Consider the following 27,939-nt stretch of genomic DNA (forward strand, 5'->3'; position numbering starts at 1 on the left):
TATATATATATATATATATATATATATATATATATGAAGATTTGAAAGATATGTTCAAAGGAATTAGTCTATGTTCTTAAATCCTCCATGCAGCATTGTTTTGCAAGGACCTGGCTGACCCTGGAATAGTTTTGCTTACTTAGTGATACCCCTAAATGTTGCCATTTAAAAAAATAAATAAATAAAAAAAAAAAATAGATCTTTGATTTTTAAATTTGCATGTGTTTCCAATGTAGCTGGGAATTAGATAATATAGTACACATGCAATTTACAGAAAGAAAAACACTCACAAACGTCCACTACCAGTAACATGTATGGCGTCTGAAAAACAAAGACCCGAAACGAAGATGTCAAAAACTGGAAATGTTCGTGGATAAAAATAAAATATGATAATATTTGTTTTTTCTGGTGCTGAGAAAAGACAATGTTGTGAAATTTAGTAGCAAACTCAATTCCAGTCTAATTTATTGCCTTGTAAACACGCGGGAATACAATAACACCATAAAACAAGTACCAGTGGTGCACTGGCAAATCTCGCGATGGGACGAGCCCTGTTTCATTCTTGTCTATTGTGAGAATTTTTGTAATCTCGCGAAGTTTGCGAAGTTTCCCACGCCTGTTGTTGTGGCGTCTGCCCTTCTCTCTCTCTCCCTCCCCAGCTTCTGTTGTCTCCGTGTCTCAGTCGGCTGAATAGTGATCTCGCGAGTATTAGAGTTTTGGTGAGAGTTTGTGGAAGATGGCGCCTGTTGTGACAGGGTAAGTCTGAGATTCAGAGCTGATGGAGATTGCAGAGTTAAAGTGAAATTTAATTGGGTTTAAATTCGAAGCTTTTAAAAGAGACGCCGTTTGTGGGACCTCTTCTTGTTTTTTAGCCGGTTCACGGGAGAGGTTTTTGCCACCCCTTTAAATGTATTGTGTGCCCTTTTTTAGTAGTTCCCACTGTTGCTCTACTGCCGTGTTGTTGTGGGTTTTTGTATCGAGCGAGCTGTGTGGTTGCAGTAGTCACTATAATGTATAGTGAATGAGTGTGTTTTTTTTTTTTTTTTGGTCCCAGCCTTAAAATTGAGTCCTTCGATTAAAATGTTTGTTTATGTGTGTGTGTATATGTGTGTGTGTATATATATATATATATATATATATATATATATATATATATATATATATATATATATATGGCCTTCATTCAATCAATATATAAAACACACATTTTGTGTGTGTTTTAATGTTGTGCATTACAAAAATGTGTAAATTGTTTGTTAAAAAAAAACTATCACATTTTTTTTTCTGCCAGTAAAGAAAGCGTATTATCTTTTTTTTTTTTGTTTGTAAATGTTGTAAACATTTAACAAACGTAAAACAAATTTTGTTTAAATATTTTTAAATTTATTATTATTATTATTATCTATTATTATTATTTATTATTATTATTTAAATTAGTACTAACACCTGGCTCACTTTAACAAAACGCATCTTTGCTGTTACGCAGTGTAGACAAAATAAGGATGCAGAGTGCAACTTGAGACATACAGTATCTGAATTACAGGTACAGTATAGATTGTATTGTTCTCATTGAAACCGTTTCATTGATTGACTTTACAAGGATCATTAATCTTTTCTATTATTTTTAGATAAATTGCATACAGTGGATTTTTTAAATAGGAGACATTACTGTAGAATACGTTTTTCAAATTACTGTATCGATTTGAACTAAATGTATTCGACATTGAGTTCATGTTCGATATCGTTTGATTTGTTTTAAAATGTAATCATATAATATACTGTGGTGCTGCAGTTTGCAATAGAGCTACAGTGTTACAGAATTATTAAAGGTAACATGCAGATTCAAGGAGATATTTTTCATCATGTCACTTTCTGCTGCAGGCTGTTAGTTAGACATGTTGTGTATTTGTTTCTGCCCGTGGTACATTTTGTTATGGGAAAATGGCTTAAACTCGCAATTGATTGCTTTTATTCAACACTTTCTTTACTGTTGTGTGTTCAGATACGAAATAAATCATAAAGACAGGCATGCTGTACTTTGCCTTGTTTCCTTTGGCTGATTTATTTGGGAATGGTTGTGTCTTTATACAGTAGATGGCTAAACTGTGGATGCAAACCTGCAAATAGGAAATGTCTGAATGTACTTAAGCACCATTTACATACCTTTTATATGCATTACTGCCCTTGAGAAACTTTGGTACATTTGTATACTGATAAGTCATCGTTATCACCTAATGACAAGCCTCTTTTTTTGGGGTGTTGCGTCTGTCCCACTGAAGAGGGGGAAAAAAAAGAAAACACACTAACAATAGGAATATCCCCACATTAAAGCCAAATTGGTTGAGCTTTGGTGATTCTATTTTACTTTTGGTGCCAGTTGTTTGTTGTATTGACCTGACACTTGGTAGGTATAACAGCCACCAGTTAATATTTCTAGGCTATCTTACACAGCTGGCTAGAAAAAATCTTGAAGGTAGTTATCAATACTCCTCTGTATACTGTAAAAGTGTATTGATTTTTAGGTAGATGTTGTTTTTTTCTTTTTGTATTTAGCAGATAAGGTAACAATGTTGTATCCTACCTTACCGGTTGAGAGCAAACTTAACAACAGTTGGCATCTGATCATTTTAATAATACTTGTCTAAAAGGTAGTTCTTATAACCAACACTGGTTGCAGAACAAGTGAAATATCTTCGCCTTTGGTTTATCTGAGAACCGGTCATATATCGTACTTCTTATTGTAATAAAAGGATGGCCTCTTATTCATTTGGATCCACAGAATCTGTCTTTTATGACATACATACTGCAGTCCTAAACCTAAAAAAACAAATAACGTAGAATGCCAGGTGATGTGTGTGTTTTCTTTGGACAAGGGGGAGCTACAAAAAGAAAACATACAAATAATGATTACTTCACTAGAGCGGTACTGTACTTGGGAAGACATTATAGCTCCGAAAGAAAGAAAAAAAAAAAATTACATTTAGACCATTTAAAAAATGTTGGCAGTGTGACAGGAAACTTGGCACTGTTATCCATCTTGTTTTTGAACTGCAGCCACAGACAACACAGGGGCACACTCATTTGCATGTAGCTTAGCACAAGTATGTAATTTAATGTTTAGCGGGAGGGGTGAAAATACACTTGTTAGCAAGGTTTTGCTGAAGATTGATAAAGCGTGTTTTGAGCTACACATTTGTTGCATCTTACTTTGCCAGTAGCACCTTTTTGTCTGGGTTAAATCATTTTTAAAACATGCGTTACAGTATCTCAGTAATTTAGTGGTTTTGGTATTACACGTACCTTGGTTTTCATTTTGTTCCTGAATAGCCTACATTTCCAAACATGAAATTGGAGAAGTTTTTTTTTTTTTTCCCCCAGTGTGTTTCATGTTAGTTTCATTCAAATAATTGCCATGGTTTGCCATCTTTAAAAAAAAAAAAAAAAAAATTTGCTTAGTTTTAATTATTGTTCTAATGTGAACCTTTCTTGGCATTAATCAATTAATCGTGTTTCATTTTTGGGCTGTGTTCGAAGGTTCGTTTGCTAGCCAGGAATTTGAAGGCAGTTGTAAACCTTCGATACCAGCAATAGCTAATTCACCAATTATATTTGGACAACTTTTCCATCTTCTTTTAATGTTGTTCTATTTGCTAGATCTATCATTTATTTTTCTTATTTCAAGTACCGTTCTCTATTCCACCCTTGGAGCATTTACTGTATCCGTGATTATCTGCAACTTTTTCCTTGTCTTCATTAGTTAAACTTCCAGACAATTTGCCAAATAGAACAGATGTTTTGGCCAACCATTTCTATAATTGTATCAATTTCTTCTTTGGAAAAATAGTTTTTCCTTTGCATCCCTGCCTATATGTACCTAATCGGTCATTGGGCTTTAAAGTGGACTACAGAGTTATTGACTTTAAGAGCAGATCACAAGCGATGGCACTTATGAAGGGCTTTATGAAACGCATGCAGCGATGACCTCTGCGTACTCGCAACCTAATCAGAACCACATCGCAATCGCAGGACTGGCCTATGAAACAGGCTCCTGGTTATTGTAATGCCAGTTAAACGCTAAACTTAATTTGTGGAGTACTATAAATAGGATTACTCTCACATGACATTGCTGGACTGTTACTAAACTCTTTCATATTTAGGCTTCCAGGCCCATAGGTCTGGGAAGCCTATAGTTATTGCTGTGTTTATTATTATTATTTATTTATTTATTTATTTATTTATTTTATTATTTTTTGTTCTTTATGCCAAAACTTGCCGAAACTCACCAGATTTAGTAGGTTGGTAGATGCTTATGGGAAGATGGAAATTGTTAATGAACATATGTTGTAAGTCACATGGTTTGGCTGCCATATTGGATTGAAAAAAAAAAAACATTTTGGTTAAATGTACAAACTTGTCTTTCGAAAACCACTTATTGCAGAGTTCTGAAAGTTGGTAAACTTGTTGAGGGATAGTCCAAGATTAACTGGTGTTCGTAAGAAGCTGATAGGTTGTGTAGTATGGCAGCCATGCTGCATGACGTCAAAATAACACGGTACAGATGTCATAATTACAAACTACAAAGATCTTCTCCTAAACAGCTAGTCCGATTGAAACAAACCCAGTGGCACATATGATTGTAGTGTGGTTGTCTCTAAAGGGTGTTCAAGGGAATTTGCTACAATTAAAAAAAATATGGCGGCCACGTTGGATGACATTATCAACATACAAAACTGGTTTAAAAAAACTTTGTCTCTGAAACCACTAGTCCATTGAACCATAAATTGGCATACATGATCCTAGTGTGGTTGTCTTTAAGCGTTGTTTAAGGGAAGTTGCTACAGTAAAAAAACATGGCGGCCACATTGGATGACATAATCAACTTACAACACTGCTTAATAACTCCTAAAAGAGTACATATAGGGCCATGGTTACTATGGAACACGTGTATGCTCTATAAAAAAAAAAAAGTCATTACCCGAGACCTTTGACCTTTCTTAAAGGTCAAATGTAAAACTGGCTTATAACTCCTAATAGAGTGCACATAGGGTCATGGTTAATGTGAAAGAATTGTGTTCTGCACTATTTGCTAAAGTGTTTGGTACTGGCATTCTGCACTGTTTGGTACTGATACTGGTACTGGAAGCTGTAAAGTTGCTTGCAGCTCTAGTTTTTATTGTTATTGTAATGCCAGCAATAAGCTAAACAGGTCTGTCACGGATAGCTTGGTGGGTCAGACCACAAGTAGACCCCAAAATAGACAGACACAATAATCCAACAAGTATCGTGCTGGTCTAAATCCAGCACAAGTAGTAATTGTTTTAGCTTCTTTGTTCTTTCTCTCTGTCTCCTTTCTCCTCTACTCCAAAAACCCACCACGGTTAGCAAAAGCTGCTGGTTTATATATCGTGGTTGAGGGATTAACTGGTTATCAATGACCTTGTTTATCCCTTGACCACTTTCCGCACAGCTTTTCTAAGATGCCTGGTCAACAGCCAATTTGTCAATAAATTATTAGCTGCCGACCACGCATTCTCACAGGATTTATTTTGGCAGACGAGAAGCAAGCATGTTCCCTGTCAACTATTTAACTAAAACAATAACAATACACAAATACATTAAATAACGACAACAATAATAATACTAATACAACAATAATACAAATAAGCACAGGAGTGAGGCGTACCCCGGCCACGTCTTTTCAAAACATGTTTATTTGTAGACTGAACTACAGTGTTAGTGGAAGACTGTAAATATGATTCTCGCAACAGATGCACATTTGTTTTCTGAACTGTTGGAATATAATTAGGGCTTCTGTTTTTCGGTTTTTATTAATTTCATTTTTTGGTGATTATTTTGAGCTATTTTCGAGTTGTATGCAAATCGACTTTTTTTCGGCTTTCACTTTTTATATACTGTATGAAATTATTGTTTTCAGTTACTTTTGTTTTGTTCTGTCACAATACTGTGCTCCCCTTTTGTAATGATGTAGTCAGGAGCCATAGTTAAGAGGCTGTGCTATTTGTGTTCTGCCTTACAATGAGACTATTGGTGTTAGTATAATGTTATTATGGGGCAAATGGGAGCAGTGACTTATAACCTGCTCTGCAGTATAAAGCGCTTCCTTAAAAAGGGGGAGCACTTTAGTAATGCGACAATACTAGCACACTTCAATTGTACCACCTTTCTTGTGCTGTCTTGCAGAACAAAATCCTTATGGTCACGGGCATATTCTGTTTTTTGCTGTGTGTTTAGGCATTTTTTTATATTTCGCAATTCTGTTTTAAATTACACAAGCTTGTAACTACTACCTATAGTAATGTAATGTAGCTTTAAATCTTGCAAGCATGAACATCTTATTTTAAATACTTGCAAGTGTGTTTCAATCCTCCCAATAGAAATGTAGGAATTTGCTGCAAAACAGTAGTTCATTTTTTTTTTATCAATTTAAAACCAAAAATCGGAAACCCTGTAAGCTAGTTTGAAATTTTGGGTGAGAATGTAAAACTAAAGTAGCCTATACATAGACGTTCAGGTTTTAATTTGAGATGTGTGCTCCATGCAAGCTATTTTTATGAACGGTGCCAAAGGCTCGAAAACTTTGTGCAAGGCTGTTCTTTGTGCAGGCCACTGCTGCATCCCCCCTCTTTCTCTGTCCTCACTGTATTTAAAACTTAACTTGTGGCATTATTCTGAAATATATACAGCTTTCATTAACAGCCGTTGCCCAATGCTGTTTATCTCCACAGCCAGATATCTTTTTAAATAAAAACAAGGTGGTGATGTGTGTGTTTTTTAAACACATTGTGAACTTAATTGTAGATTACAGTATCAGAAGTTGTGAGTACATTGTTTTAATTGTTTTTTTGTTTTTTTTGGTAATTTTTACTTTTATGATTAAACTGCTGTAAAAAATAAATGGCAGGCTCTTAATAATCATACAAAGATTACACATGACGATAAGCCCTGAACTTGTTTGTTTAACAAACCCATATTGGTTTTAAAATGTAATTTTCTCCTGTTGTGTAACACATATGGGTCTGCGCGTTCATGTACCTTTCTGTCCATATGTATTAAATATTCTCACAAAGCATAAATAGCGGGAGTGCAGAAATAAAGGAGAAATATTACATTATACCTAAAAGCCCCGGGAGCAGTCATATTGACGACCACACAGAAAACAATTATATTTTGATTATACAGAACTGTATTTTACTTAATTATTATTTACCAGTCCGCAATGTGTTTATCTGTAATCAGATTAGTCTCTGCTCTCTGCCAGAGTGAATGATGGACAGTCTGTTGTTTTCAATCAGCCTTTTGAAGGCTGGTGCCTGCTTGCCAGCTGCGCAGCTTTGGTTAGTCAATTAATTTTGGTACTATTGAAAATAAATACCAGAGACCGTGGAGTTTTACTACACAACTAAATATGGAGTTGATGTTTTAGATCAGATGGCATGGAAGTATTCTGTGAAAGCTGGCTCCTGACGGTGGTCTGTTCAGGTGTTTTACAATGTATTGAACCTAGCAGCCATCAACTCCTGGGTACTTTACAAATAGTGCAGAGAAGAATTTACCAAGGAGAGAATATATTTTACAGTTAGCACAGGAACTTCGAAAGAAGCATTTGGAGCAGAGAGAGACTGAAGCGTGTACCCACAGCTGTAGCTGGCAACCCCATTGAGAGCCGCAAGAGACGCCAATGCCAGGTTGGCAAGTGCAATAGAAATAAAATTTTGGACAGTTGTGCGCTGTGCGGAAAGGAAGCGTAGAGAAGAGCATTATCTGTGTTGATTGTAAACAGCCTTAGACTCCAGGTAAAGGAATACCTTTTGTAGAAAAAATAAAAATAAATTAGACTTTTTTTTTTTAATAACTCCTTGTGCTGTGCGCTTCTGTAAAATGCTTTTTTTTATCTATGTTGTTCAGATGCTTTTTCTCATCTGATAATAAACAGATTGCTGTTGAAAAGGAAAAAAAAATGTATTGATATCATTTCAGTTTTATAAATATGTACAGTGTTGTAAACCGATGTTTGTTCAGATGTTTATTTACATTTTACACACATATATATATATGTGTATAAATAAATAATATGCTTTGGTTGTTGAGATGCTTGTGGCGTACTCAGTAATAAAAACAAAAAACGGCAGAGCAAATCCTCCTGCGTTCGAAGCTCCATCACTGATCTAAAAATATAACTATTTTTAGATCAGCTTGCTCCATCTATCAAAATGCAGGTGGTTTATGACAGGAGTGTTGCTTTTTACGACATCCCAGCTGCACTGGGACTCTCGCACTTCCAATAAGCAGTAAAATGGCTTATACAGTGATTTAATGTAAGCGTAATTTTAAACATGAATGGTTGCAGAAACATGACTTGATATGACAGCAACAACACGTTTGCCAAGTTTGTGTTTCTAAAAATGAAAACATTCACGGTCGGGTGTCAGAACTACCTTGGAACAAAATGCTGTTCTTGAGCATAACGCTGATAACACAGTGACGAAAATGCTGCACCAAGCAGTGAAACACAGCAAGACCTATTGTAAACATATCTGTTTGCTAGACCAGTTGTCAAGTGATGATCAATTAGTTTTGGACTGGAGAGTAAGCGAGAGAGAACAGGAGAGTAAAAGGTAGAGTGTTTCTGAAAGTGGTCCGAAATGGCTCAGAATGCATCTGAAAGCATGTACAGACCCAAAGCTTCAGACCCCCCGGCCATATGATTGGTTTTCCCCAGGTATTTGTCAAAATGATCATTGGCCACTTTCACCCATGAATCCTAACTAGTTCATATTGTATTTTAATAGTGTTATTTACACTTACTTTAAACGTCACTGTATTTAAATGTTAAGCTTGCATTGTAACCCTTTACTGCCCTGTAACACCTGTAAGCTGCCTTGGATAAAGGCGACAGCCAAATAAATAAATAAAAAGTCCTAATGGGATGCTGTCAGTGACGTTGTTTTAAAAGAACACTGGAGTTTTTCAGTTTGTTATTTGTTGCACACCAGTTGATTGCGGTTATCAGATTCGAAGTGAAATGGAAACATTAAGCCTAACGTATAATACATGCAACGTGAAAGTAGTGTGATTAACACTAACTTATGCCACCACCACGTTGCTTTCCTGCAGCATTCACTCAATCTTCACTCCATAACAGCGTTTGCTATAAATTTGGCCTAACAGGGTGTGATTACGTTATCCCCTATGAGGACAGTGCGTGTGAATTGTGAACGCTGCAGTTTTGAAATCGATGTGTCCGAATGCTGTGTCGACCCATCAAAAAATAACAGCGAGGCTGGAAAAACTTAAAGGAAATCATGCTGTAGCTGTTCATACAAAACTTTCAAAGGGAGAAAATGCTACAATTAACACAGACTTGTGAACCACATTTCCCTGTCTTCCCATAGGTGGAAAGCTTTTTTCTCTTGAAATTGTTCTGTAAGCTTTTGGACTGAATGGCCGTTTAATGTTAAGTACAATTTTTATTCGTATGTTGGAACTACAGGTAGGCCAGGCATCTCTTTTTACAATTTATTGTAAAGTTGTGTGGATACGTGAATTTTAATACTTTGTGTTTGCTCCAGGACTTAGACTGAGGGCCCTGTGGCAAAGTGGTCGGTAGGGGGAACGGGTGTAGCGGTGAGGTGGTGCAGGAGTGACAGGCAGACAACGATAATCCAGTGAAAAGTGCTTTATTGTTTTTCCAGGTCTGGTGACCGACAAAGAAAACAATCCCCGGCAATACACAACGATGTGTAAAGCTCAGGGATAACAGAAACAGGGCACAGTCCCGAACAAAGACAGACGGTCACCAGTCCTGGGTGAGTGCTGTCGTGAGGGTGGGTGGTGAAAACACAGATGCGGTGGTGTGCAGGGGTGCTCCGGACAGTGCTGACCCTTTGCGACAGTTGGAGTAGTGCTTTAACTGTCTACAGTGAAACAAACACAGACAGTTAATAACAAACACAACACGAATCAAAATACTATGAGTTCCACTCTCGCTCCTTCTTTCTCTAAGCGTTTTACCCAAACGAAGGAAAAGATCAGCGTTACCCTGGCACCTATATGTAATACCGCATGATATCTAGGTAAACGGTTGCAGCTGCCTTATTACTTGCAGCTGCCTCTCATTTACCTTTCAAATCAATACAGTCTTACAACAGAGTCTCGCTTCTTTCCATGCTGACCCACTTCTCTGTCCCGGAAACGAACTGCCAGGCCAGCCCTTCCAGATACTTCTCCTCTCGTTCTTTAGCGCCCTCACAGGTCGGGAGGAAGATTTATCACCAGAACTCATATTTCTGTCACAAGCCCCCTCTCAAATTTTTAGGGGGACATTTTCTTCAGTAAGGGGGTCAATATGTTTGATTCAGAACCAACCACCATTTCTTATTTTTGTTTGTTTTAAATATGCCAACAGTTTACTGACATTTTTGTTTCTGAAGAACAAAAAATAAAACTAAAGCTGTAGATACAACCAAGGTGTCTCTACAATACTCACTGTCACTTTTGGGGAAAATATTGGGAAATGCTGGTGTATCACTGAGTAAAGGATATTCATTGTACCAAATCAGTTTAGAACAGGTGTTTTCAATCTTTTTAAACTGCATACCCCTTTCCTAAAAATGTAGTCCATTGCATATCCTCATGAGTCATAATAAAATGAAAACAAAAAAAAAAAGGTATGTACAATAACATGATACAACAACGCACAAGCCTTGAAGTGTGTGATGAATACAATTATAAAAGTTACTGTATTATAACAGAAAAATATATATATTATATTTACTTTTGGATAAAAATAGTCACTTGAACAGGTTTCTAGTTGTTGGACACATCAATATTTTACTAAAATTACTAATTAACAACGAAGCCTCCATGCTAGCCTCAATCACTCAGAAATTACATAGGACTATTCCTTGATAGCAAATGGAAATCATATTTTATTGATTATACAATTACAGAAAAGCAGCCAAAGAAAAATTCACTATCCACGCATCTGTATAGCTGACCTTATTACGAAAACATGTTTATGGCATTTTTAAATTTTTGGTGACTAAAATGTACAGTACAGATGCAAATTAAAAAACCATAATAAAACACTTGCCTAGTATCCGTGTGATGGGTGTCCCTGCTTGTTACCAGACAAATCACTGATGATGGCAGGGAAATTTTAAGAGATCTTAAGTCGAAGACAATTTTGGTGTTTTTAATCTGACAGTATTTTGTCTAGTAATGTACTAGTATTGAGCCAACACACCATATTTTTTCACTGGAATGAAAGCTAAAAACTCTTACTCACACCAGAAGTAACAGCTTGTAAAATTAGACCACGTGGCAATACTTCAGTTTCTGATTGGTCATACATTCTGTATTTTGAAGTGAACCAATAGTACTTAGGTTACAATAAACTTCAATTGGGTCGTAAAAAAAAAAAATCTATTTGCAGGCACGAACGCACACAGGAAATAAAATGGAGTCAAGACTAGGCTTTTAGCTTTTTAAAATATGTATATATATTTTTTTTTTTCCCCAGACAGACTGCAGTAACCACCCAACTGTTTGTATGACATTTAAAGGGCTTATTTCAAAAGTACCTATTTAATATGTAAATTAGCCATGTGTGCACTGAACGCTCTGTCACAGCACATCAGTCTGGTGTTAGCTATTTAAAAGTTGATTACAAGACAAAAGTTGTCCTGACCTGGTAAATTGTTACATTCCAGCTGCCCCTTTAGTTTGACAATTTCCATATCAAAAATGGCATTTTTTTGTTTGACATTTTTCATTCTTTCCACCAACTAAATATTTTGGACAGTTTTCAAAACAATTTTAGCTTTTTTTTTTTTTTAGAACACGTTGATGTTGATATGATAAACGCATATATATGCTTCAGATACTGCATTTTTTTTTTTTCAAAGCAAGATGTATTGTAGGCATATATACAGTGCTGTGTGTGTGTATATATATATATATATATATATATATATATATATAATATATATATATATATATATATATATATATATATATATATTTAGATAGATAGATGGTCATAGATGTGTGTGTGTTTTTTTATATATATATATATATAAAAATCATGCCGTTATAGCCTACTGGCAAAATGGCCAAGAGACAGTTGGTGCTTAACACATACTGAATTATTTTGGCCTTGAATTTTAGCATTTTTTGTCGTAGAAAAAACAAATTTCACATACTTTATAACGTTACCGTTGGCTACTTAAAAAAAAAAAAAAAAATCATTGATTCGGTTTTCGTTTACATTTCAACAGTCACAGCCAAAGCCGATTACTTATTCTTCCAGAAGTAATGGTCGGGTCTAACAGGTTTACAAGGTTATGTTTGCGCCGGGCCATGTTGTTAACAAGCCTGATGTCGTCGTCCAGCCTTTACTATGAAACTGACTGTAAAGGAGTGTGTGCATGCATACTCGACTGGAGAATAATGGCACATGAGTTTAATTATGAAAACGCAAGTGTAAACAAACAAGTGAAAAAGGTTAGCCTGTTTTCAGACATGTCATGTTAATACAAAATGCATTAAATTACTGCGTATTTGTATTGCGTCTGGTCTGGGAAGGGGGACATACGGGCGCGTTAAAAGAAATTCAGCAGGACAATTTTTATTTCAGGGTGGCACTGGCACAATGGCGCGGCCTAGCGCGAGCACTACTTTACGTTATTTAGTATTATTTGACCATATACAATTAACTGCACAAGAAGGCAAACATTATATTAATTACTTAATATGTTACTTGATTGTGTGTTAGTTTGACATTTAAAATATGACTTGTGGCAATGTTTGGGAGGATTATGTACACTAGTGTAGTATGTAGAGGAGAGTGGCGTTTGATTAGGGTACTCAGAAATTGTAATGCTCAAGTACTTGTCTAGAGCAAGAATAGATTTCAAAAATGCCACCCTACTAACAAAGACCAGAAACCTTTAAATCTCTGAGGCAGACTTTTTAATATCAGTCACAGTGCTTTTTAAAATTTGAAAATACTGTGCTATTTTATCGCTCGTAATTACCTTTTCCAGAAGTGAAAGTATTTCCAATTTATTTTTTTAATTGTAAGCACAATTCGCTTACCTGTAGCCATTTTGCATTTTTAGTTACTTCTTAGTTCCTGTTTTTTGTTGTTAAATGAACCTTTAAGACACACACTATTCCAAAAACACCATACTATCCAAAATGTGTTCAATAATATATATGTATATAATTATATCTCCACTAGCAACTTTAATCTAACAACTTTAATTACAACCATAAATATAAACATTTCAGTATATACTTTGATGTGTACATGTGTTTTTTTTTTTTTTTTTTTTACTTTGTAATTAAGTCTTTATGATCTTAAAACGTTATTTACTTATTTAGGGTTTGTTTGCTTAAAAAATACTAACCAGGACTGTCAGAATGTAATTAGGAGAGAGGTTGTAGATATGGTTTAAACGTTAATAAAAAATTATCAAAACCACATCTCAGCTTGTAAATATATGTATCATTTATTTGAGTGGGTGAATGTGTTATGATTTAAATGCATTTTGAGTTTAGTTAAAGACACAATGTATTGTGATTTAAATATGTATGGCTTTGTGTTTATTTAAAACGAGTGGTTCTTACTGTTATTGGTTTGAATGTGGTCTGGCAGAGGCGGTGTTAGTAGCTCGTCTCTGCCAGACAGCTCGTGCAAATGTATACAAACTAAAACCCTGTGTAGAAGGTGACCATCTGGATTAATTTATTGCTAATTCGGAGATTGTCAGAAGTATAAAAGCCTGAAGCTTTTCTTTTTCAGGGTGAGTACAAAGTAGAGGTACGTGAGAATGAAAGTAAAAGCCAGCAATCGCTACTCATGCTGGGCAGACCAACTCTGTATTTGTTTGTTGGATTAGTATTCGTTATTTGTTTTGTTAAACCTTTTATTTTTACGCTGTGAGTAGTATGTTGTTTCAATATTTATTTTATTTTTGTGCCAATAAAAATGGCGCCACAGTGTGCTTTTCACCCGTAGTACCCGTGTGTGTGTGTGTCTCTGTCAGTTTTCTGGTCTGAGGACATAATCACTCCTTGGCTACCCTGTCACAGACCTATTGCAGAGGTGCCAGCTGCTAGGGTTTAGCCGTAGCAGCTGCTGTTTTTGACACTCTGCTACGATGCTACGGGCAAAGGTGCTAATACTACGTTTTTTCAGGTGTATCACAATACGTGATAAAAATATTTTTTCTTGCTTTTTTCTTCTCCCTTACTATGCAGGATGGAAGGGGGGAGGGGCTGTCCCTGTGTGCTCCAGTGGCATTACTGAGCATGTGATTTAGTTTAGTCAATGCGTTGAATCAGAAGTGAGGAGAGATGGGTTGAAGATCACAAAATACAGTGCTTGCAGCTGCTGCCTGTCTCTCTGGTTCATGGCATTGATTTGAACTGCACGAATTATTGCACACCTCCTGAACAATTGCGGCAACTTCCAAAAAGACACGACCAAACACCTAAAAATTCAAGGATGAGTACAGAAGAAAGTTTTTCTTTATTGAGCAAGTAAAATATCAGTGTTTCATGCTTGCTTGAGAGTATTGTAGACGTAATTTGCTCTTGTAACGATGTAAATGACATGTAAAAAAATTAAACGAAAAAATGCAAGGGCAGCCCAAGATAATAGGTTGATCGATCTGTTATCAACCTATTATTGGACCAGACAGCAAAACCGATGTTGTGCAAACAGGAACCCTTTTCACCAATTTAATTTTAGAGCACAACTTACCTATCACCGTTGTAGATCTTGTTGGTCCACTGGTGAAAGCTGACTCTCCTGACAGCAAAATAGAACCTAGATATGGGTGTGCAAGAACATAAACTACTGCTATCATTGAAACCTTAGCATCTACTTCATCTACCTGTGTGGCCTCAGTCATGAAAACAAATGTTTTCGCTCTTGCAGCTGACGGCAGCAGTGATACGGAGACACAGTTGTACCCTGTTGTTGTTGTAAGGTATTTAAGTACAGAGTCGTCACCAAGCTTCTTGCTTTACCATCATGCAATAACATATCGGCAACAGGAGAAAACATCTTCAACACTATAAACACTGTGTTGCAGTCATTTCACATATCATGGAAAAATTGCATAGCGTTTGGAGCAGACAATGCTTCTGTTACGATTAGGGGTCTACGATCGCGATTTTGCTGATTACACAGAAATCGTGAAATTGAGGGGTCACCACGAAATTCACCTCTTTTAGGAGCCAATGCATACCGTTCTGAAATACTGTCTACTGTTAATTTAATGTTTAAACAGGTCCGTGAAATGTCCGCGAAATCCTCATTTTATTCCGCAACCTACCCATGAAAAATACGCAATTTAAGTAGACCCCTAGTTATGATGGGTGCACATAAAGGGGTAGCTGCCTATGTAAAGAAAGAGAACACCACCATCCACATTCAGGGCTGCCCTTGCATTTAATTGGCAAAGCAGCACAGTTGGCTTAAAAAATGGTGCCAGCAAGAGTCAATGAGCTACTTGTTGACATACTATCACTTAAACAAAAGTTTTCAACGCCAGAAACACCTTAAACGATGCCAAAGACCTTTGTGGTACTGAGACGAGGAAGATACTGAAACATGTGAACACCAGGTTTGTGCATTTAACATTCGATTTTTGTTTTTTTAGCAAATAAATCCTGTATAATATAATAATTGACAGATCATGTCATGTAATAATTTGATCAATCTATAAATCATTGTTTTTAAAAACTGTATTCAGTTTTTTTTCATTCTTATACCAGCAACAGCAATTGCAATTTGTATTTAAGGTGGCTGAGTTTAGGCTCAAGTGTTGCTAGATTACTGCAGCAATGGGCCGCACCTGTGGAGTTCTGCAGTATAAAGAAAGGTAGCTATCCCATACTTTTATAGGTCAGTTTTAAAACGACTCCCCCACACCAGCTAGTTTCACTTCAGAACATCATTTTTTTTTTTCTATTAGGTCCAGGCAAGGTAGTTCAGAAAGCCACATGTTGTGAGACACCAACCACAGCTAAAAAAAAAAAACACCAGGCAAACAACTGTTGACCACAAGTAATTAACCACTGTTTTTTTTTTTTTTTTTTTTTTTTTTTTTTTTTTTTAAATATGCCCTCTCTTTTAAAAAAGCATCTTAATTTTTTGAGCATAAATCCACATTAAAGGTAGGAACTGTAGTTAATGATTCTGTTTGTTATTGATTGAGTAGTATGCAATTTTTTAAATATATACATTTTTTATTTATACCTCTTCAGAAATCATCAACCTCAAATACTTAAAATATTAAACAGTAAAACTTACAATATGACCTTATGTGGACTACTTTAGTTTAGGCTTAGCTGTGATGTCAATAGAAATTTCCTTGACGCATGCAGTGTGAAACTCAAGTTTGTTGATTCGTGTTTTGTATGTATTTTTTTCAAGTAGGTCAGAGCAAGGTAGTTCAGAACGCTACTCGGTGTAGTGAGACATCAACTAAAAAAATACCAAGCAAGTAACCGTTTACAGTGGCAGAACCTAGCAAAAGTACTACTATTTAAATTTGTCAAAGCAGTTTAAAATATGTTGACTTGGTGTTAAGGAAATTTGGAAAACTGTTGTAGTTAATTGAATTAGGACATGTTTATGCCTCTGATTTATAATTTTCTCTTTACTTTTTATTTAAGCAGTACGTTCTTACGTTGATATACTTCTCACGTCGTTTGACTTAAATTATGCAAGACTGATGTTATGTGAATTGCTTTATTGGAGTTTAGGCTCAGTTATGATGTCAAGTGAGGTGTCCACTGACACATGCAGTGTGAAACCCAAGGCTGTTGAAACTTCAAGTGGCAAAGGTACCATCTGTTTACCAGAATACCTGTTATTGCAAGATATAACAGTAGCCTGTTACAAAGCAATACTGTAATGCACTACTCAGCAATTGCCAATATTCTAAGGGGGAAAGTAGCCCTCTAACTGTCTGCAAAATTGTATTGGTTCATGAAGTATAAATGTTTATAGTACAAAGTAGTGTTATCCCACTAGATGCATTTGTTTTAGTTTAATTACCCTTATTTTTTCAAGTTAGCACTGGCTTTGCATAAGTGAATGTGTTATGGAAAAAAAAGATGTTTAAGAAAAATGTCCAGGGACTTAAGTGTAACACATATTGCTTGCTTTACAGAGAGAGGCCAGAAGACAGGGAGAGTTGTCAGCAAGAAGAGTGGTGTAAAGCCAAAAGCAGCAGCAGCTAGGAAGCCAGACACAAGATTCAGTAGAATACAGCACAGCCTAGAGAATCCTCTTGTGATGCTGTCTTGCCTGTTTCTTCAAACCTCCTTGCCATGTTTTGATGGGTTGAATACTCTCTTGCAGAGAAATGAGCCATTTATTCATATTTTCAAGCGGGAACTAGATTTGTTGCATTTAGTCCTTCTCAGCAAGTTTATCAAGCCATCAGTAATCACTGGCAGCAGATCTGCATACAATGTAGATGTAAAAGTTAGAGCAAACCAAAAGGACAGAGATGATGTGTAATTGGTGTGAAAACAAGGCAATATTTAGAGGAATCCAGGGAGAGTAGAACATTAGGAAGGGATGAGATGAATGTCTTCTTTGATTCTGTCAAGTACTTCTATTGCCAGAAAATTGCCAGTGCATGATGAGGTTTTGAAACATGCTGAAGTGGCTGACATTAGTCAGTGAACAAGTGCCAAATTTGCATCTGTGCTGTATTTTGTAAGACTATTTGACCTGTTGTCATATGATAAATTAGGTCAGTTGGAAAATTTGTTTGCTGCATATCAGGTGGAGAACTTTCCATCAGTTATTCTTCAGTCACACAGGGTAGATACTGCATGGTACAAGATTGGAAAGATCACATTTGCAGCTGCAGGCCAGCAAAAGTTTGCTCTGTTGACTTAGGTGATGCTAACCATACTGATTATACCACACAGGAACCCTGATACGGAGCGTATTTTCAGTATTGTGCGTAAATTGCACGCAGAATTCCGTCCAACATTGTCCCAGAAAACTCTAGAAGCTCTGTGTATTCAGAAGCGAAACTCCTGACTAGTAATAAGAAATGCTTTGAAGCTACATACAGTGAGACTGTACTGATGAAGTGCAAGAGTGCCACCTACACTAAGTTGCACATGTGAATAATCAGGGGCATGCTAAACCCAATGAGAGACATTCCTTGGTAATCTGTTTGTCACAGATGTGGCATGTAGAGTTGTTTTTTTTTTTTTTTTTTTTTTTTTTTTTTTTTTTGCAAATCCTGTAATTTTTATTTATTTTAGAATACCATTTGAGATATAAGTACCACCACAGTATGTCTATGCTGATAGTTGCATCATTAAATACATTATATTTAACAAATCCTTTTTTATTCTTGCTTTTTATATAGCTTTGTGCAAAAAAAAAAAAAAAAAAAAAAAAAAAAACATTAGCAAGTATATGAAGACCTCAACCGGGGGTGACAGTAACATACATCTGTGTTTCGAATGTGAAACTGTTCATATAACAGCTGATATTTTTTTAATCGCAATTATAGCTTGTATGAACTGGAAAGCATTTTTTGAAACTGTTTTCTTTTTTTTATTTTGTAAACAAGTTAAAAACAAGAAGACACATTACAAGAGATGTTATACATCCACCCCTTGTTATATCGCCCCTCGCTGTACTGCGGATTTGGATATAGCACGGTCCTGGAGCTGGCTCCCTATTTTACTGTCTAACTGCATATGTCTTAGCTGCAGTATACATAGGCACTTACAATTACTGTTTGTTTTATTTCGTTCTGCACATCACAAACAAATATACAAAACAATTAAAAACAAAGCATTAATATCATACCGTTATCAGATACACATGCATTGCACAATAACAAAAAGCAAATTAAATATCAACTTGCTGAAGCATTTTTTTTATTTTAGCCAACGAGGTGTTCACGTGTGGCAGCAATGCACAAGCAAAAGTCACAGGGAAGTGACGTCCACTCCCTAGCAACAAGCATCCTGTGTTGGGAATGGATTATTTCAATGCAGTGGGTTTGTGCATTCGAGAAAGGAGAGGAAGACTCATGAAATTAATTTGGAGATTGAAGTTGACGAGAAGCAATTACCCTCTGCAGTATGAATTAAAATGGTGTGCTCCTTTTTATATAAAAAATGAGAAAAAGCGGGTTTCGTAGAGGATTTATACTGAACCCTGACGCCACCGATAAAACGAGGGAGTGGTTGTACAGTATTTATGCGTTAGCCTATTTGTTTTTCTATCAGTCTCTCACTATATCGCGGCCCTCTATATATAGTGGATTTATATTGGACCCTGACACTCGTGATATATTGAGTGGGTGGTGTATTTTATTTATTCAGCCGATAATCATAATCGTACATTTTGGGGGTACATTAGCTTTTTCTGCCTTCCGAGGGTTACAAAAAAACATTTACTTATACCAGTAGTCATTTTCATGAAACTGTATGTCTTGTATGTATGATACATACGTTTCTAGCTCTGTATTTAATTACATTATTGAAAAAAATGATTTTATTCTGCAAGTTAAAAAAAAAAAAAAAAAAAGGGTCATATATATACTAGGCTACCATTATTGCGCAGCCTCTGTTGACTTGCAGTCAGTGCCAGGGAAAGGCAACTTTTAGAGTAAATGTGTTTATGCCATTTTTAAAGGGATTTGCTGTTGATTGTGTTTTTTTTTGTTTTGTTTTTTTTTTACAAATACATAAAATATTAAATAGCTTAGTACTTCAAAACAACCTTTTATTGTGTCGTTCTTTTGCTTTAAATAAGTTAACCACTTTTATATTTTCTGCATTCCATGTGATCTAAATTACTGCCACTGATGGAGGATTAAAAAAAAAAAAAAACACCCTATGGGGACTTTTATTTAGCCCCACCCACTTCTGGTGATGTACTCTGAATAATCGGGGGTATTCATATGACTATTGGTTTCAGAGTAGAAGTACGAATAGTGGGTTGTGTGCACACCCCTGTGCACTACTTACGTTCCTAGTAACAAGATTATTGATGTTTTGATCTTGGTGGCTCACTCAAAAAGTGGCAGACAGATTCTGTTTGACATCGCTGTGGGGCTGTAGACAGGTTGGGGACTCTGCACTCCAGAAAATGATGATCTGTGCACAGCATGCTTTGAGAAGATTAGAGGTTTGCTTGTTTAGGCTTGGCTTGCCAAGTAACAGCTCAATACATCTTTCATGTCAGCAGGCAAATTGTGTTGTACATAATGTGGTATTTGGAAAAAGCTACTACTGTATGCAAGTTATACTTTTTTTTTTGATCAATTTGTTACAGTTCTGCTACATGGACAATCCACAGTCTACATTGCAAAAGCAATCAATTATTGTTAAACATAATTTTTATATGTTAACATGAATAGATATTGAATCTATAAATCATCCTGTTGAAAATGCATCACAGCAAGACATCGACCACTATACTGTCAATTTGATGGCTTTTCATTTGATACTGTAAAATTATGAAAGCATTTGTGTAATAACTTGCATGGTTACTGAAATATACCTAACCACAGCACTGTATTAGGGATGTGCTTTTGGTACATTTTTATGAACGTTTAATGCTGTGCAGGTGTCTGCATTTAAACCATATCTACATACATACACACACACACACACACACTCTCTTCTCTTTATATTACATTCTGATATATACTTGACAGCCCTGGTTACTATTTTCTAAGCAAAGAAACCCTAAAGCAAGTAACGTTTTAACATCGCAAAGACTTAATTACAAATTAAACAAAGGAGTTTTTTTTTGTTTTTTTTTTAGGTGCAATTTTATGAAAAACATGTCAAACAAAATGCTTGGCATTAACTTTCTTACCCCAGTGTACTGGATACCATGCTACGCCTACTACAACATGAACAGCGTGCACCAATGAGGTGCCAGATCGACAGAATAAAACCCACCCCAGTGTCAATCTTTCTGTTGCACCAATTAGAAAAACTACTTGGAGGCAATTGCCGAACCCCTTCCTTTTTGTAATGTTCGTCCTTACTGTGGCACCACAGCAGTGGGATATGCAACAGACTGCTATATATGATAAATTACTAAAATGAATACATTAAATATGCGTTTGGTGAAATTTGTTAGGTGATTAGTTGTATGTCTAGCGTATTATTCTGTTTTTAACCACTTCTGTAGAGTTTATGTTTTAAATGTTTAAAATTCCTATCCCTACACAATATACCTTTTTTTTTATTATTATTTTTTTTAAAGCTTTAGGTGGATTTTTCATAATGTCAGTCAACTTATAATGTAACTAATTTTGGAAGCTCTTGTACACAAATACATATGTTGTAAATGATAACAAGTACAAATGGGGCAAATTTAAGTTTGGGGAAAACTGAGTTTGTTTGCTTTTATCAATACTGAATAGTTTTTTTTTTTTTTTTTTTTTTCTTCTCACCTCCCTTTGCCCTGGTCTCTCCCACTCATTGCCTGGCATACCGTATGCTGTACAGTACTGTACATCTCCCGTGGAAGCTGCTAAATGAGTATTAGATCAGTACCCAGGGAGCCCCCAATTGGCACTGCCAACGTTAAATAAGCATTTATAGCCACATATAGTAGGTCAAACTCGCCAACTCACAAACAAGTCTGGTAGTTCAGTGTGATGACAGGCTAACACTGGATAAAAAGTAGATACAAGAACCATGTTTTGTAGATACAAGAACCAAATTATTTCCCACCATATTTCATTATAAAATAAAGGAAACAACATGCTGTACAGCTAAAAGTGTGCTTTTATTAGACATGTGGGTTAGCCTGTACTGTAGCAAAAAATTACCTGATGTGAAAATGACAATGTGATCATCTGACTTAACGGTCCACAAATGCTGAAAATATCTGCTTTCAGAAATAGGAATACAACCTGCCCCAAAAAGCTAGAACTTTTGCAATTACTTTTGCTTTGCATTTTAACACTACAGTTGAACAAATGTTTGCAAAATGCTTTTTGTAAGGCAAGTGCATTTCTTGTTAGCGTGTGTTTTCTGTTAAAACATCATGTTCTAGGGGACCATGGTTCCTTTTTTCTAGGCAAGCATCCAACAGTAAAGTTTCAGTCCAAAAGCTGCATATGTAACAGCAGCGGGACTGCTTGTTGTTGGAAGTGGTCAGAAAGTACAGTTTCTTTTGGCTTTTCTTTTCTCATTTTAAAGCCCAGAATGTTAGAAAGACTGGCACAGCAACTCCACAAAAGCCAATGTGTGGTTTGTTGTCCTGGAGCAACCCATCAGGAGGGCATGGTGGGCAGATGTTGCAGTGCCCATGACTGTCTCCTCCAAAGGGGATCTGCAGATTGGTGTGCATTAAAGGTCTCCTGACACACACAATAACTTTGAGTTTAAAATACAATTTATATTGTCGGTGTTGCTATTTTCTTAGAACAAGTACCGCAGACACAGTAGTACTATTTCAATAATAATTCAATAACCTTATCCATGGAAATTAACACCAGTACTTGTGTTTATTTAATTATTTTACCATTTTTTTCTGCCCAATTTGAATGTCAACTCACTTATTCATTATGAGGATGAACTTTGTTCTTTCTGTCAAGCCAACTTTTATCTTTAACTGCAAACAAAGCAACAGATGTTGCAAAGCTACCGAACCCTGGAGGAAAGGCCTAGTCTCTGCCTAGCTTCGTCTGCTTGTCTACAAGGAAGTCAAATTACCCCAGTCAATTTTTCTACCAAAACCACAAGTGTGCTAAAGTCTGTGCTGTAGTGCCTTTATTAGGTGACCACTGGGGATGCTAACTATGGCTTGAATCACTGCCATGCCTTTGTTTCTTTTTAGTCTGCTGTATATGCATGTATTGTGTACTTTTTTCAATGCAAACATCATTATACTGTAAAGTAGTTTCTTGTCATTTGTCTTGGCAAGCTTGACTTAAATAGGATATCATGGAAAGAGGTTTCACATATGACTGTATAGATACACATGATTGAAAATGAAAGTTTATTATGGTTACGCTAAGATGGTTCACTTGAGAAAACCACTGAAAGGGATTTTTTGTCAGTTATGTGAGTTTATATTTATGAGTTTAGTACAATGGTTTAAAGTTAAATAAGTGTATGTGCCATCTCTGAGCAATAGGAACTGTAGGAATCCCCTTGTACTATGGGATTTTTTGTATCAATATTAAACTGATTTTTCTCAGAGATTCAGATGCTGTGGGGAAACTAACCAATGAAAACATACTCGCATAAACGCAAGGTTACTGTTGCGGTCACACGACACATTTACATAGGCCTTGACATTTGTTATTTTGGAGAAAAAACAGGTTGCTTTCCTACTGATGAATGTGAACAAAATGTGACCAAACTGACTTTCTATTATCGCTCTAGCTGTTTCAGTCATGCAGAGTGTCGCAAGTTCAGTGAAAACTGGACCGATTTGAATACTTCTGTGTCCCGAGCGAAGACAAAATTATTTGTTTGTCAGGAAGTCATTGCTGTTTTAAGGAATTAACATACAGAGGCATTATGAAACAGAGTACAAAGGTAAGTACTCTAAATATACGAGTGAACTCGGGAAGGAAAAACTTTATTTTTTTTAAAGAAAAACCTTGCAGCCCAGCAAAATATCTTTGAGTAAATTTGAGGAAAATGTTGCCGCCATCAGAGCCAGCTACCTAATTGTACAGTTATTAGCAGCAGGCGGGAAAGCTTTTTCAGACGGGGAGTTCGTCAAGCAGTGTATGCTGCAAGTGGTAAGTGATAGAAGTATGTCCGGAAAAGCGAGAACTGTTTTGATGCGGTAAGTCTGTCAGCTAGCACAGTTACCAGAAGAGTGCAGGATCTGGGGGGCGAATTGTTATCACAATAAGAATGTAATGCCAATAATGTTTAATTTTTTTCCATTGCTTTGGGTGAGAGCAATGACATAGTTGACACAGTTCAGTTATTTGTGTTCATTTGAGGTATTGATGAAATGTTCAATGTTATGGAAGAACTAGCAGGCCTGCACAGTATGAAGGGTACAACGGCGGGCAAACATTTTTTTTGACTTTGTGCAAGACTCTAACACATTTTAAAGTGGGATCACACATTTCAAGTTGTGCTAGGAATATGACGGGGGGAAAAAAAAAGCTTGGCTGATGGGTCGAATTCACAGCCTCGTAGAATGTATAAATGTAGCGAAGCCAATAGGACTACACTGCATTATCCATCAGCAGTCTCTCTGGAAAGACACTAAACCTTGAGGAAGTCATGAAAGTCGTGGTCTAACAGTGCATTTCATCCATTCCCATGAATTGAATCACAGGCAATTCCAAAGTTATTGGGAAGAAATGGATGCAGTGTACCATGATGTGCTGTACCACAGTGAAGTCAGGTGGCTCAGTTGTGGCAGAGTCCTCAAGGTTTTTGGAGCTTCGCTCTGAAATAAACATCTTCATGAAAGTGTCGACCTGTCAAGGAACTCTTTGACAGCCAGTGGATATGGAAACTAGCTTTCTTCACTGACATAGCACAGCACATAAATTATCTCAAAAGCAGTTACCTGAAAGCAAGCAGGATCATTTTCCATCCTGGGTTACACTTAAACATAGCAAAACTTTGGAAACAGACTTTCCAAAGAACCTTGCAGTGCAGACCATTGCATTGCTACAGCAGTAATTTTCTGAGAGATTCCAAGATTTCCACTAATGTTCTGCTGATGTGCGTCACTTTGAAAACCTGTTCGCTGTTAACGTTGAATCGGCACCACAATCACTGCAAATGGAACTCCTTGAACTTCACTTAAATACTGTTTTGAAAGACACATGCAGTGAGAGAGACTTGATTGCATTTTACAAGCACCTGCCAAATGACAATTTCCCAAATCTAAAAAAAAAATGGCTCTGGGTCTCATTAGTGTCCGGCAGCATCTACATTTGCGAACAGACATTTTCACGATGTAAGGATATCCTTGAAATCAAGGTTTTGATCAAGACTATCTGACGATCATCTACATGCAGGTCTGCCATTGCTGTCTCCAGTATGATACCAGACCTTGGCCGGTTAGTCAGTGAAAAGCAAGCAAATAAATCATACAGAGGGTTCCAGTAAACATTTTCTTCAAAAATTGCACACCCCTGAAGCTTACGTTTTGGTCCAACCAGTCTTGTATGCCATTCATTTTAATACAAGTGTAGAAATAAGTGGCGAAGCAGCAAAACAAAAAGCCACACTACACCTGTACACTCGGAAGACTTAAATGGAAGACTTCAAATAATGATAAAGTTGGGGTTGAGTTTGGATTATTTTGATATAATGACTTCTATGTTCTGATCAAGTTGAGAGTACTTTTGCCTGCACTCTTTGTATGACAGACCGGTTTGCTCCATTCACGGGCCTGACACAGTGCACGAGAAAATAAAATCTGTAGTGAGTTTTCAGTTAATTGCTTATATCATATTGTACTGTTAGTTCATTTACAGAGTAACCATTAAACTTTAATTTTTTACTGGCATTTTAACATTTTTGAAATACTGTACAAGCGGATGTTAATATATCAAATTGAAGTAATCTGTTTTATTTCAGCACTGCTCCACATGGTTTGCCTGCTACATTAGTGAGGTGAATTATTTGCCTAACAGTACTGTTTTCTGTTTGAGTACCATTAAAATTAGCCTACAGTGTGTGTAATGACTGCAAGACATTTGATCCACTGTTTTTAAAACATACAATCTGTAGTCCATGTACTTTGTGTTTCCTCTCGTCCATTAGTATGGTTCAAAATTATAGAGGTTCATACTGCAGTGCCCAGAACAGCGTGTTTTGTGGCTACAGTATTTCAGTGCTGTTTATGGACTTTGTTAGACTTATTTTGAAACGGGGTCAAGTTAATTGACACTTAATACATTATTGTGATGAAACTATTGACATTTTATGAACATGTCTTCCACTGTACATGTATAGTAACATAATTCACACAAAGGAATTCAATGCTCTCTTTTGCAAGAAAGTAAATGCTGGAATTTGAGTCTTTAGGAATTAATTTGGATGAGTCCGTAAGAGAGAGAGATAGATCTGTTAGTGTGTTTTGAAATAATAGAAATCAAATGAAGCACACACTTGTTTAATTGTTGTTCAAAACAATAAGAATGTGGCAACATTATTTATGTCTGTATTTCAAAAAGTGTCATTTATTTTTGCACAATCTGGGTAGGGGTTTCAGTAAAGAACATTACTCACCGGTAAATTGCATCAAACTTAAATTTTAATTGTGAAACCAATGCTTGCTTCAGCTGATGCGCATACCCAGAAACTGCATAGTTATTATTTGAAATAGACCATTTACTTTTTGCTTTCATGTTTACTTACAGGAAGTTTGGGGAGCGACCTCAGCCGCAACGCCTAACCAGGTAAGACTGATTTTTTTTTTTTTTTTTTTTTTTTTCCCCAAAAGTTCTAGAATCCTCCCAGGTTTATTATTATTTTTTGTATAGTCTTTTTTTTTAATTGGAGAAGTGTACAGTTGATTTTACAAGCACCACACTGTAGCTTCAGAACATGTACCTCCTTCTTTATGGTCTATAGTAACACTTCCATTCCCATGGTCTGGAGAAAGGGTCTCTTGATGATAGGCCATGTCAATGAGTCTAACTGGAAACTATACAGTTTTAGGAAGTTATATATTTTATTGCAATTAAGAGATATGAGTCTTTATTTTAAAGCCTTTTTCATCACATGAGTATTAAGGGATTTTACAAGGTGCTGTTAATGGCATTAATAGTTTTAGAGCATTTAGTGTGATGTCTCATTTTGTCTGTGTTCTCAGATTTTGACAAGGCTTTATATTTGAAATGTGATCTACATACAGTCTGCTTAATGGTCCAGAATTTCTGCATTTCAGAACTGGCTTATTCTTTTATTTTCAAATCAAAATAGAAAACCTTAATTCCTGTTAAATTTCCTTCAAACAAGAAAATGTGTTCCACACAATAGTATATTTGTGACAGGAAATTATAATTGCTGTCCATTAGGCTTAATTGTATACATTAAATATTTTATTTTGCTATGAGTGAGTTTAAAGAACGAAGCAAAAACTTAACTTATAAATTGTTTCGCCACGGAACTTTGAAATGTAGATAGGATTCATCTGAAGTGTCCCTCTTTTTGGTCTTGCCAGCGTTTTGGATTCATGAGAGAGATTGTGAAACACTGAAGGTCGCGGTTACTCTTTTAACTAAGTAAATTAAGCTAATGGTTCTAATTGCATAATGTTATAGCAGCCAGATTTCAAAACTTAATGCTAGCCAGCTGTGACCTAGATTACAAGACACACATACATGGATATAGTTGCTTAGTTTTTATTTTTTTTTATTTTTTTTTTTTTTTTTTTTTTAGAGATTAAACTTTTCTTACATTTTTATCTTCATTTGTTTTTTTTTTTGTTTTTTTGTTTTTTTTTTTTAATATAAATTATAGTGCCTCACAATTATGTTTGATTTTATAGCAAAATGACTTGACTGTTTCTTACACATTGTAAGAAAAAGCGAGTGCAGTACATGTATACCTGCAAGTACACAGCTTTTCATCAAATCTTGTTTGCTTTCCAGTTTAACATTCCCTAATGCTTTGGTAGCTTCAGCTTAGACATAACACTTACACACTCCATAAAGCTTTCAGTTTTAAAATGAGTATTTGAAAGATTATGCAATGAAATACCTAAGGGAAAAGTACTGGGTGACCCAGAAAAAAATGAATCAAGAAGTGCTCTCTAAATAATTATATATTTTTTCCAGGTAATGTAGGCAGCAGCCACATCAAATGTTATTGTTAAGCAACTATTGAGAAAGTGAGTTGGTGTGTGTGTGCTGTCATGACTTCTTTTCCACTCTCTACTTTTTTGTAGAA

At 36.0% G+C, this 27,939-nt stretch overlaps 1 protein-coding gene across 3 annotated transcripts in view; it reads left to right on the top strand.

Annotated features, from left to right (window-relative positions):
• The first annotated feature begins 692 nt into the window (after positions 1-692).
• The window catches only part of LOC121323806 (suppressor of hairless protein homolog), a 45,553-nt gene continuing 18,306 nt past the window's right edge, over positions 693-27,939 (top strand). The window contains exons 1-2 of one of the 3 annotated variants that reach the window (XM_041265030.1): positions 693-756; positions 26,406-26,444. In XM_041265030.1, coding sequence (XP_041120964.1) covers positions 737-756; positions 26,406-26,444 — 59 coding nt within the window. In that variant the 5' untranslated portion in view covers positions 693-736. Of the gene's footprint in view, positions 757-9,795; positions 9,828-26,405; positions 26,445-27,827; positions 27,881-27,939 lie in introns of those variants that run through there. The other 2 variants (XM_041265038.1, XM_041265047.1) reach the window with 2 other exon arrangements.

Source organism: Polyodon spathula, chromosome 1 (assembly GCF_017654505.1).
Source record: "Polyodon spathula isolate WHYD16114869_AA chromosome 1, ASM1765450v1, whole genome shotgun sequence".
Classification (NCBI taxonomy): Eukaryota; Metazoa; Chordata; class Actinopteri; order Acipenseriformes; family Polyodontidae; genus Polyodon; species Polyodon spathula.